This window comes from Nycticebus coucang, chromosome 1 (genome assembly GCF_027406575.1).
Source record: "Nycticebus coucang isolate mNycCou1 chromosome 1, mNycCou1.pri, whole genome shotgun sequence".
In the NCBI taxonomy this organism is placed as follows: Eukaryota; Metazoa; Chordata; class Mammalia; order Primates; family Lorisidae; genus Nycticebus; species Nycticebus coucang.
Window position 1 is genome coordinate 170373179 of NC_069780.1, and position 12600 is coordinate 170385778.

The 12600-nt window shown below is 41.0% G+C and overlaps 1 protein-coding gene across 5 annotated transcripts in view; it reads left to right on the plus strand.

Moving 5' to 3' along the window:
* The first annotated feature begins 163 nt into the window (after positions 1 to 163).
* DROSHA (drosha ribonuclease III) overlaps positions 164 to 12600 on the plus strand; it is a 147480-nt gene continuing 135043 nt past the window's right edge. For 4 of the 5 annotated variants that reach the window (XM_053592711.1, XM_053592728.1, XM_053592738.1 and 1 more), the window contains exons 1-5: positions 164 to 284; positions 1328 to 1454; positions 2512 to 2577; positions 5454 to 6287; positions 7759 to 7851. In XM_053592711.1, the coding sequence (XP_053448686.1) occupies positions 2558 to 2577; positions 5454 to 6287; positions 7759 to 7851 (947 nt within the window). In that variant the 5' untranslated portion in view covers positions 164 to 284; positions 1328 to 1454; positions 2512 to 2557. The remainder of the gene's footprint in view (positions 285 to 1327; positions 1455 to 2511; positions 2578 to 5453; positions 6288 to 7758; positions 7852 to 12600) is intronic. The other variant, XM_053592719.1, reaches the window with a different exon arrangement.

Genomic DNA, 12600 nt, shown 5'->3' on the forward strand with positions numbered 1-12600 from the left:
CACCCGGTTGCGCTTCCGGATTGGAGGGCGAGAAGCCGGGGGCGGGCGCCCGAGAGCCGGCCGCAGCCGATTGGTCGAGATGAACATCGCTCTCGCTGACGCGCCAATCCCTGCACAAAAGGCTCCGCGGCCAGCCGGAGAGCGTTCCCTCCCTTGCCCCTGCTTTCACAGGTTTGCTTTTTAATTTTCTGGGTTTCCTGTTCCGGAGGCGCGGGCGGTGCCACAGACTTGGCGGCTGTAGTGTCAGCCTGGCTTTCCTCTGACGGCTACCTCGCTGCCGACAGGTAAAAGGGGGCACTTGCCGGTGTTAGAGGGGGAGTGTTTCCGAGTGTCGGGATTAAAAGGGGCTGGAGTCTGGGGCTGGGGGAAAGGGTACTGAGAGTTGGGGTCCGGCAGCCCCTCTTCGGATCTGCTGCTAAGGGCCCAAGAGCGACCCGAGGCCCGGATCCCGCAGATAAATAGAAACCAAAGAGCAGATGTTTCATTCATTTGTGGGATGCGCGCTGTGGTCCAGGCCTGGGGCCGCTGGGGTCTGGCAGCGGAGCGAGACCGCGAGCCAGGCAATTGTCTGGTGGGGCACAGTCTGGCGGGAGAAGCAAACAGGTGAACACACAATGAGGGATGCGCCAGACGAAGGTTCATCTGGGAGAAAGACAGAGTGCTCAGTAAAAATGTAGTCACTTTGCAACTCCTTTTACATGAACTGACGTTCCCGGGCGTGATAACTATTCAAATAGCAACTTAGAAGTAGGCAGACTCAGAAACAGTTACTTTTACAGTTGCAGCGCATCCCTCGACTTCTGAATTAAAGTCTGCATCCACAACACCGCCTGACCATGCCTATATAATAGGTCAATTTTATGATCAGTATTCGTACATTTTATAACTATGAAAGCATTCATGAGGACCTGGTAGTGATTGATTAACTGTTAACACACTTACTGTACAACAGTGTTAATGACCCTCGGCTGTTGCCCACCTCTAGGTTCAGCACACTCCTTGCACTAGATCTGCACATAATCTCTTTTCTTCTTTTTATCGCAGTATATTGTATTTTGAAAAAAACCTACCTGTGTGTGGGTTCTGATTACCTGAATCCTGCAGGCTATGTGCTTTACCTGTCTTTGAATCCACAGGACCTGGGACAGAGTTTTATGTATGGGCTCATTAAATGCTGCATGAATGGGTGAAAAGTTCTGCCTTCTGGGTGGTCTTGGTAATGCACATCTATCATGGATATTCATGGAAGGGAAATGTACAGTAGCAACATAGAAACATACACCATTGGTGAGACAGTAAATATTTATTCATCGCCTACTGTGTGCAGGATGCTCTCCCAGGGGTTGTGAAGGATACAGAAATGACTGTGAATTAACCCATGTCATCAAGGAGCTGATAATTTAGCAAAGAAATTAGACATGTGCACACATGACTATAATATGAGGCAGTCTCTGGTAAGTGCTGTAAAAGTAAGTATAGACTAAGCTTAGAATGAGTGGGATTACTTCTGAAAGAGAATCAGAAAAAAAAAATAGAATCAGGAGAGGCTTCACAGAGGAGGTGGCATTTGAGATCGGTAGATGGGTAGCAATTCACTGGGTAGGAGATTTTAGAGAGAGAAGCAGGAGCAGAGAACAAGCTGAGTGATAGAACTTGGTATATATTGGGAGAGTAGGGGCTTCGTGGGGAAGGTAATGGGGAACAAGCCTGAAGGAGACATCGGGTCCAGAGCCTGAATTTTTAAATGCTAAGGATGGAGTTCAACTTGATTCTAACAATAATGAGTAGCCTATGGTAGTAAGATCAGCTGTCTGGGCCCCAGCTTTATCACAAAGGCACCAGACTGAATAATGAATTAGGTATTATTTAGTATCTCTTGTTAAGCACCATGATTGATACATAATACGAAATTATTTCCATGAGCCATTTGAAAGTCTGCTTAGGCCTATTGGTGAAATTTAGACTTTAGGAAGATGTTTCTACTTTAACTCTTTTTGAACAGAATATTTAACTTTAAAAAAATATATTTTGCTGAAGTACAAGTATTTGTAAAATTATTTGTGTTCACAATGTCTTTTTATGGGAAGAGCTCATAATGAAAATTAAGAATCATAATGGTTGTGTTAACAAGATTAGGGTTCTGTTTGAATTTGAATGCTGGTCTCACTTTGATTTTTGTATTTGAACTATTCCTACATGTTTTTATAATGAAGGAAACAAGGGAGAAAGGAGAGGGGAAGTGATTTTTACCCCAATCTTTTAGTAGAGATAGGATATGCCTATCTTTTTCAGTCTTTAGCTCATCATAGTTTTGAGTCAGAGAGACAAGTAATGAGGAAATCTTAAAATTTAGTTGGAGACTTTCATGAAGTTCAGAATGTTCTTAATTTTGTTAGTAGGTTAAGTGCATGGGAGAATGAAGAATCAGTGTTAAGATAATTGCAGAAATATTTTAAAGCATCTGAAGTTTGGGAAACATGTTTATGTCTATTTTATTCTTTGTGTTTTTAGAGGTTGTAGTCTCTGTGGAAGATGTGAGATATCCAGACAATACTTCATGATGCAAGGCAATAGCTGGTGAGTGATGTGATGGGAATGGCAGTAGTTTGGGGGAACAGAGAGAGGAGCAATCACTGGTGAGAGGCCACAATAGGGGCTAGAAAGGATTTAGGTATGTGGGGAGAGGGGAAAATGTGTGCATTCTTTCAGCAGTGGTTACAATGCAACAGAGGATTGTGCACAGGGCCAGGAACCAAGACTGGAATAGTTATTGAAACATCCCAGAGGCCTGTCCTGATGGAGCCTGCAGTTCTCAGGTGCAAGTAGAAATTAAAGGTGGAATTATATAATTAATTGGTGCATTGTAATTATTGTGGGAGCTGCTAAGAAGCAGTATAGTGTTGTGAGAACAGGGAACCTAACAGAGCCCTGGGGCAGTGATAGTCGTAGAAAGGCCAGCAAAAGGTGATAGTGTGAAGTGGATGAATCCTAGAAGTATTTAGGCAGCAGAAATGATAGAAATCTTAATTTTTAAAACTATTTTTATTAAATGGTAGGAATTAAAAAATAAATTTTTAGCTAAGGGGGATGAGGAAGGAAAAGTTGTCAGATGGTTTTCTGGTATATGTCTTGAGAACCATTAATGGCGTTATTTATTGAGAGAGGAAACACTAAGAAAGGAGCAAGTATTTGTCTTGGAGAGAAAGATCATTAATTGCTTAATTCCTTTTAGGATATGTTGTGTTGAATATGCAAAGTCAGTGAGAAATTCAGAAGAGAAGTTGCTTTGGCAGTTAGCAAAATGGGTCTGGAGCTTGGAAGTTTATGGCTAGATATGTAACTTTGGGAGTTACTGACAGACGGGTGGTAACTGAAGCAATACAGGTGAGAAGGATCACCTTGGTAGGAAGAGTGAGCTGAGTGCCTAAGCTGGACTCTAGAGGAATACGAAATGGTCAAAGGCTCCCTTGCAGTGGAGGAGCTGGCACAGGAGACTTCGAGCAGGAATAGCCAGAGGGGTAGGATGGACAGGTGAGGGTGTGGTGTCAGGAAGCTGAGGAAAGCCTCCATGGGGATGGGGCAAGGCAGGTGCACTGAATGCAGCATAGAGAGTAAGGGAGGTGATTGACAATGCCCACTGGTTGTTAAGACAAGGCAGACACTGGTCATTTCACTCACCGGAGTAGCAGCAGAAGCCAAAAGCTAGATTAGAGTAAGTTGGAAATGTATGTACTTTTGTCTTAGGCAGTTTGGTCTGCCATAACAAAATGCTATAGCCTGGGTGGCTTAAACAATAAACATTTATTTCTTATAGTTCTGGAGGCTGGAAATCTGAGATCAGAGTGTCAGCAGGGTCAGGTTCTCAGTGCGTGCCTTCTTGGCTCGTAGATGGCCACCTTCCTGCTCTATCCTTACTTGATAGAGAGAGAAGAAAGTCTCTGTCTCATCCCATCATGAGATCCCTACCCTCATGACTCTAATTACCTCCCAGAGGCCCAATCTATATACAGTGTCACATTGGGGATTAGGGGTTTAATATACAAATTTTGCAAGGGGTACATACAATCCAGAACAACTTTTTCAGCTCATTTGGCTGTGAAGGAAAGGAGAAAGAAAGTGAAAAGTGCAGGGAGACCCGGAGGCCAAGGAAAGCATTTTGTGTTGGAATAGACCTGAGCACTTTTTTTTTTTTTTTTTTTTTTTGTAGAGACAGAGTCTCACTTTATGGCCCTCGGTAGAGTGCCATGGCCTCACACAACTCACAGCAACCTCCAACTCCTGGGCTTAAGTGATTCTCTTGCCTCAGCCTCCCGAGTAGCTGGGACTACAGGCGCCCACCACAACGCCCAGCTATTTTTTGGTTGCAGTTCAGCCGGGGCCGGGTTTGAACCCGCCACCCTCGGTATACGGGGCCGGCGTCTTACCGACTGAGCCACAGACGCCACCCAGACCTGAGCATTTTTAAATGCTGATGTGAAGGGGCTGGTAGCAAGGAGAGGCAAAAGAACACAAGAAGTGTGGTCATCTTGCATCATCAGATATATACTTTTGGGAACGGGTTCCAGAGCAGACGTGTCAGGATAGTATTTGTCAGGAGAAGGGAACTGGGAGAGGATGGAGTTAGGCACACATGGGTTTGTAGACATGGTAGAGAAAGTTGAGGGAGTTCTTTTCTGATGGTGTTTGTGTTTCCATGTGGTAGGAGGTAAGAGTGAAGAGGGAATGGAATGTGGGAAAGGAGGTACAGGTTTGTAGGAGTTATGGAGGGTAGTTAGGAGAGTGAGCAGTCTGCAGAGGCATGCCAGGGGGGATATCTTGGCCGAATCCAATGCTGTGAATTTCCACAAGTGCTTGTCAACCTAGTTGGGTATTTTTCTACAGTATTACTTTCTGGTTAACTTCCAGAAAACACACTTTTGTATTCTTTTAGGGTTGGGGGTTGCCAGGTCCTTTGGACTGAAATAGAGAGGGGCAGCAGAATTGAGGGTATTAAAAAACAGGTCATTGAGGTGTAGGACCTTGGGGTCTCTGCTGAGTGGGTGGGAGGTGAAGACAGAAAGATTCTGGTGCAGGTGTGCGTGGACCTCACATGAGAGCTCAAGATCGAGGGGGAACTCGAGCAGGGACATGACAGTGAATGGTTGAACAGTGGGATACTGAATTTGTCATTTTGGAAGTAGAGCAGCTTTAAGGAATGACAGGGTCCAGGGACTGACCATGGCAATGGGTTATGTGGCCAAGACGGGAAGATGACTTTATTGGCTATGAAGAGTTTCAGATACTATCGAGAACTCAGTATTAAATGGATAGACTATTCCAGAGGCCTGGCTAAAAGGTCTGTTAGTTGCTCATCAAAGTGATCAGGCATTAATGAAATCTGGTTTACATAGTGAGGTTTTTTTTTTTGTTTGTTTTTGTTTCTAACTTTTCTCTTTTTCTTTTCTCTAACAAAGTCATAGAATGTCGTTCCACCCAGGACGCGGATGTCCTCGAGGACGAGGAGGACATGGAGCCAGACCCTCAGCACCAGCCTTCAGGCCCCAAAATCTGAGACTGCTTCACCCTCAGCAGCCTCCGGTGCAATATCAATATGAACCTCCAAGTGCCCCTTCCACTACTTTCTCCAACTCTCCAGCCCCCAATTTTCTGCCTCCACGACCAGACTTTGTACCCTTCCCTCCACCTATGCCTCCCTCAGCACAAGGCCCTCTTCCCCCCTGTCCAGTCAGGCCTCCTTTCCCCAACCACCAGATGAGGCACCCCTTTCCAGTCCCTCCCTGTTTTCCTCCCATGCCTCCCCCCATGCCCTGTCCCAATAACGCGCCTGTCCCTGGAGCACCTCCCGGGCAGGGCACTTTCCCGTTCATGATGCCGCCACCGGCCATGCCTCACCCTCCGCCCCCTCCAGCCATGCCACAGCAGATTAATTATCAGTATCCTCCGGGATACTCACACCACAACTTCCCACCTCCCAGTTTTAATAGTTTCCAGAACAACCCAAGTTCGTTCCTGCCCAGTGCCAGTAACAGCAGCAGTCCTCATTTCAGGCATCTCCCTCCTTACCCACTCCCAAAAGCTCCCAGTGAGAGAAGGTCCCCAGAAAGGCTCAAACACTATGACGATCACCGGCACCGAGATCACAGTCACGGGCGAGGGGAGCGGCATCGGTCCCTGGATCGGCGGGAGAGAGGCCGCAGTCCCGACAGGAGAAGACAAGACAGCCGCTACCGATCCGACTATGACCGGGGGAGAGCGCCGTCCCGGCACCGCAGCTATGAGCGCAGCAGGTAAGCTGGACGTGGGGAGTTCTGTCCGACTGCCGAGGCCCAGGCGCAGCCAACACCACTAACGTCAAACCAAACCAAAAGGGTCCGGGAGTGTATTTTAACTCATAAAAGGAAAGAAAGCGTGTTATGGACTCTGTTTTGGAGAGGAAGGGGCACCTGGCAATAAACTGATATCAGAAAAATAAATAAATTGATACCAGAAAAAGCCACTTTGAAAAACATTCCAACATTATCTACGTAGATTCATCTCAGTGAAGCCTTTTACTCTCTTTCTTAATAGTTAATATTTTAATGATGATCCTGTGACATAAAAGATCTTGTATTTTTTGTTTTATCATAAATTTTGTTCAGTGTGATCTTCATACCAGGTGACAACATTCGAGTTGTTTTGGAATTGATGTTCTGCATTTGGTCAAGAGTCAAACTAACTCACAGGCAGCACTTTCTGATTTTTGGGAGAAGTGGAAGTTTCTTGTACATTGTTGCCTTGCTTTGTTTCTCTGAAAGAGGAAATGATGCGAGTTATTTGTGAAAACTAGTTTTCAGACTAGCTTTTAACCAGATTTTGTTGTATTGACACATATTCATATTGTGGAAAGTTGTGTTTAAAAAAATACCATCCCATTCTAGACTATACCACTTATTTTTAAGACCAAATACCTATAAATATGAGAGAAATAAGGCTTTGAGCAGGACCTTGGTGCACTGCATCCGCAGCTGTTTTTTTTCTCATTCCAGAGAGTAACTTTGATCTTTCATGATAACAAATACACACATCCATTTCTTCACAAACCTTTTCTAAAAATAGTTCATCTTTATTGTTAAATAGGCTCAAATTATTTATTATAAATTCTAGTTTTACATTGGAAGGGTTTTTAAATCCCGCATTCTGTTTTTTACATTGGATAAACCTGGCTTTGCCATTTAGTTTTTTCCAGACTAAAAAAAAGCATTAGAGTGACTTAGTCCTGGTCTTGTGCAAGTTAGTGATAGCTAAAACAACTCAGATCTGTGTAACCCATGAGAGTTAAGAGCTCTTTTATTATAGAACCTTGTCTTAATCTTTATTGTAAAAGCTTTGTAATTCACATTGATTTGATGGTAAAGTTGAGCTGTTTTCTAGAAAGCAATAGGTCTTTTAAAGTTTCCCCAGTGGGTTAAATACCCAGAGATTGGCTGATTAGAAGGTCTTGAGAAAAGATTACAATAAAATTCCCTTTATTGCTTAGCATCATGCATGACTTCTTTCTTTAAAGAAAACTGCAAAAATTGTCCAAGTTAGTTAACTCCTGAGGCAAGAAAAGCTCCTTTATCCTCTAATAAATTAAGGAGGCATAAAAATGGCCCCTAGTGAATAGTGTCTGAAAAGTTCTTAGATATGGTCCATTTATTTAGAAGATGAATTCAGTGAAAAGAGATGGTGTTTTGAGTCTTTCTGTTGAAAACGGCTCTGTGTATTAATTCCTTTAAGAGAGCGAGAACGGGAGAGACACAGGCATCGGGAGAACCGAAGATCACCGTCTCTGGAAAGGTCCTACAAAAAAGAGTATAAGAGATCTGGAAGGTAAGCAAGGAGTTGACACCGAAAGAAGTCATAGGATTATCTCCTTGAATTCCAATTTTGTGCTTGGGCAGGGTATTAGCCAAGTCTTCATAATAGCCTCAGAGGCTAAGGTGACCTGTGAAAAGATAAAGCAGCCTGTAACTTAGAAGACTTTATTTTCTAGGTATATTGATAATGCACAAAGAAAATCTTGATGAATTTCCACAAACTAGAAATTATACAGACTACTTTTTCTGATCATAAATGCTAAAAACTATGCATTAATAATTCAAATTATTTTTAAAAACCTTGACAATTCATAATTATGGTCTTAAATTTACTTGTTTCAGAAACAAATTGCAATCATACTTTGTTTAGAAGAAGAAAGCATTGAGATCACTGTAACCCAAAACTTACAGGGTGTAACTTGTTCTGTGTCCAAAAGTAACATTGTATGGTCTTATGTAATGATAATGTAGAGTAACATTGAGTCTGGCAGATTTGGATCAGTTATTAGATCTCCCCATTTTGTTACTGTTCAAAGTTTTCTAACCTTTCTAAGCCTCAGTGTTTTCATTGTAAAAACAAGGATAGTTATACATAGTATTTACCTTTTGGAGTGTCGAGTGGTCATTGAGTTGATACATGTTAGACACTTGTAACTGTATCTAAATTAAGTGCCAAATAAATGGTAACTCTATACCTAATTATTATCTGAGCCCTTGGCTTTAGAAGTGGGTAGAGTTTTTGGAAAGAAGAAAAAGAGATTTAAAGATAAAATAAGAAGAGATTTAAAGATAAAATGAAATTGAAGCAAAGCTGTAGCAATATTAACTGCATTTGTAAATAAATGCAAGGCTTGGTTCTTTGAAAGATCATTCAATTAAAAAGGGGGAAATCAAGAAAAGAAAAATGTACATAACATTAGATTTGGGAAGATGAAGATGATTTGTAAATTGTAAAACTGTATAAGAACAAATATTTTATTTAAAAAATTAGAAACTTGAATGTGGTTGGTTGATTTTTAGGAAAACAGAGATTACAAATTTCATTTAAAAAGTATAAAACTTTAATAGGCCAATAACCATGGAAAGGATTGAAAAAGCCGAGTTCATACTATCTCCAAAAAATTTTAAACTGTTGTAGAATGCTAAAGCACGTAGAAGAAAAGTTAAACTCATGCTGTGGTAGCAGGAAAACCCAAGTGACAAAACCTAACCAAGGAATTGAACTATACAACAGTCTCTCCAGAATGTAGATAAAAATACTCATAAGAATAGTGGCAAGTTGTTTTCAGTTTGTGTTGAAATACATGTAACCAATACAGTTTATTCCAAGACTGCATGGATAGATAGGTTAGTATTAGAAAATTTGTAATTGCGTGGGCGGCGCCTGTGGCTCAGTGAGTAGGGCGCCAGCCCCATATGCCGAGGGTGGCGGGTTCAAACCCAGCTCCGGCCAAACTGCAACAAAAAAATAGCCAGGCGTTGTGGCGGGCGCCTGTAGTCCCAGCTGCTTGGGAGGCTGAGGCAAGAGAATCGCTTAAGCCCAAGAGTTAGAGGTTGCTGTGAGCCGTGTGACGCCATGGCACTCTACCCGAGGGCAGTAAAGTGAGACTCTGTCTCTACAAAAAAAAAAAAAAAAAAAAGAAAATTTGTAATTGCTTATGTCAAAATCATTATAGCATTATCTCAGTACCTGATGATTAAGTCTTTAAAACAAAGCCAGCAGTAAACTAGGAAAATTAGCAGACTTCTTTAATACGGTGAAGAATACTATCTTATGATGAACATGACTGAAACTATCTCAAAAGAGCCACATTTAGCATTGAAACCTAGAGGTGTTCCCACATCTTACAAAGGTACATGTGAAATTTACTAAATGTGGAATACAAATGTCTTAATATAATAACTAGGAAAATGCTTGAAGGCTATGTTAACCAGTTTGATGAAAATATTTCAAATTGTATATAAAACCAGCACATGGTACCCCATGACTGCATTAATGTACACAGCTATGATTTAATAAAAAAAAAAAGAAAAGAAAAGAAATTAGACAGAGAGGCCCCATTGCTTATCACTCTTACTGAACATCATCAGGACTCGATCAACAGGTTAGTTAAAAACATGAGGCTCCAGTGTGTCAAGGTGTCATCCACACCATTAACCGGAGTCCCTACTGTACAAGAAGAAGTAAGTTAAATGCTGTCACATGTTGCTGTGGGAAGAAAGCAGTGAAAATCCTGTCTAGGGGGCGGCGCCTGTGGCTCAGTGAGTAGGGCGGCCGGCCCCATATACCGAGGGTGGCGGGTTCAAACCCAGCCCCAGCCAAACTGCAACAAAAATCCAGTCTAGGGTAGTCTGTCAGAGCAATTGAGGTTTCCCTGACACTTGAGCTGTACAGGGTGTTGGGGAAGGAGAATAGCGGGGCAGAGGGAAGATTTCACTGTGGAGAAACGCTCCGAGGGGGTCAGGCTGGAGGCCAGAAGTCAGTTTCTCAGCCTTTTGTAGTGATCCATAGGAGAGGTGATTGTAGCCTGGACCAGCACAATCACAGTGGTAACTGGTAAAGGTAGACGCCTTTGAGACATGCTTATGTGCTAGAGTCGGGAGGACTTGGTAACTGTTCAGATGTGTTAGGGGCGAGGAAAGAAGAGTTGAATGATACCTGAGATCTGTCTTTCTCATTCAGGATGGGAGACACTGAGGAAGAGGCAAGAGGATGAGTTCTTTTAGAATTGGAGGGATTTGAGACAACTAAATGGAATCATGCAGTAGTGAATTGGATGTGCAGGTGTAATGTTCAGAAAGTGATTCTAGCTGGAAATGCTAAATGCCATGGATTAGATGAGATGAACTGAGAGGGTGAGCAGAGGGCCTGAGGAGGAGGAGAGGGGATAGGAGAAAAGCCAGGGTATTGTTGTGTTGCGGGACATCACTGAGGGCCGATTGGAGGTGGATGATTTTTGATGTGTAAGTGCTAGAAATTTCCTTGGTCTAGTAGTTGCTTCTTTTATGCCTGCTAGCTTGCAGAGAAGGCAAACTTGGATTATGTGAGTTTTAACTAATGCAGTAGATGGGAAAATAAAAATTAGCAATGGAGATATTATAAATGATGAAAAGTTACCACAGTTTACAATATAGCAGCATGATGTTAAGAAGAAATAATTTTGAGTTTGGATTTTGAATTTTGGAGTGCTTGAATCACTTAACTGAGGAAGAAGTTTTGTTCCTGTTTTGAAATGCCCCTATCAGCATGTTAAAAAGAGAAAATACTAGTTGTTGTTCACCACAGACAACTCTGACCATTGGCCCCATCATGCAAAATATCTGCCAAAGGGGATGGGCTGAGGATGTCTTTTGGCTGTGTTTCTTGACGATAATAATGATAATGATAATGGTTGAACATTTACTGGAATTGTTTAGAACATGTTGATGTGTAACTACTCCTTCCAAGTTTTATGGTATTAGACAAGTGACAATGTTTAGGGGTACTTTCCTCCTTTGTTATACTAATATCTGCCTTATAGGGCTCTTATAAGAATTAAATGTGAGAATGTCAATAAAATTCTTAACAGTAAACACCCAGACAAACGAACAAGAGCCACCGGGAGGTAAGAGTTACCATTATTGGCTGACGGTATTTCAATAGCCTTCCTAAATACCAGGAAAACCTAGTTAAAAAATGTAATGGGAGAAAAAAGTAGGTTCACTACAGAATTTATGCTAATTAAAATTAAATATCTTTAATGACTTAAAAAATAGGACCAATGGGAAGAAAACTATAAAATGTCTCTGGTGACAAAGTGGTACAATGAATGGTAGCATACCATATCCCTGTAGTGGAAGGCCATCTTGTAAAAATACTGATTTTTTTTTTTTCAAAACACTGTAATCTCTAACTTAAAAGTAACTTTAGTTGAAACACTGGTTTTAGAACTTCATCATGAGTCTAAGTTTTCTTTGGAACAGAAGTTCAAATAATGAAGAAAAACCATAATACAGGGATATTTACTGTCATAGTATTAATGTTCTGAAATACATAATAATTAAAAACCTTGCTATGACTATAAACAGATTAGTGAAATAAATGCTGAGCAACATTGAGGTATATATAAATTTTATATCTAATAAATATTTATAAAATTATGTTTAATAAATAATAAAGTTGTTTTAAATCAGAGGAGAAACTGGCAGTTGGCAAGGTATTTGGAGGAAAAAAACTGAGGTTAAATTTCTGCCTTACATCCTGAAAAGATAGAGAAAAAAACATTTAATGCTAAAAGTAACTGAAGAAAATATAAAATATTTATTTAGCCTTGATCTGAGAAAGGTTTTCTAAGCAAAGTACTAAGCATAAATTAAAAGATCTTTAGATTTGGCTTCGTTAAAATTATACATAGCAATAAGCAAATACACAGAATTAAAAGGAAAACCAAAACCTATAAGAGGTTATAGTACATGTGACAGAAGGATGATTATCTTAATAAAAACTGTTTCTACAATTAAAGTGCTATGATCCTAATTAAAAAAATTAACATAGCGTATGACCAAGGTATTTTATAAAAGATGTGAACATGAAATGTATTTATTTTAGTAGTGATAAAATATTGAAAATTAAATGACTAAAATACTTTTTCATTGGAATGGCAAAGATTAAAAACAACCAAGTTGATATGATGTGAGAAAAGGGAAACTCACATAAGGCTTTGACGGTCGTCTAAACTATTGCTGCCTATCTGGAAAGAAGCTTTAAAAAAGTGTACACTGT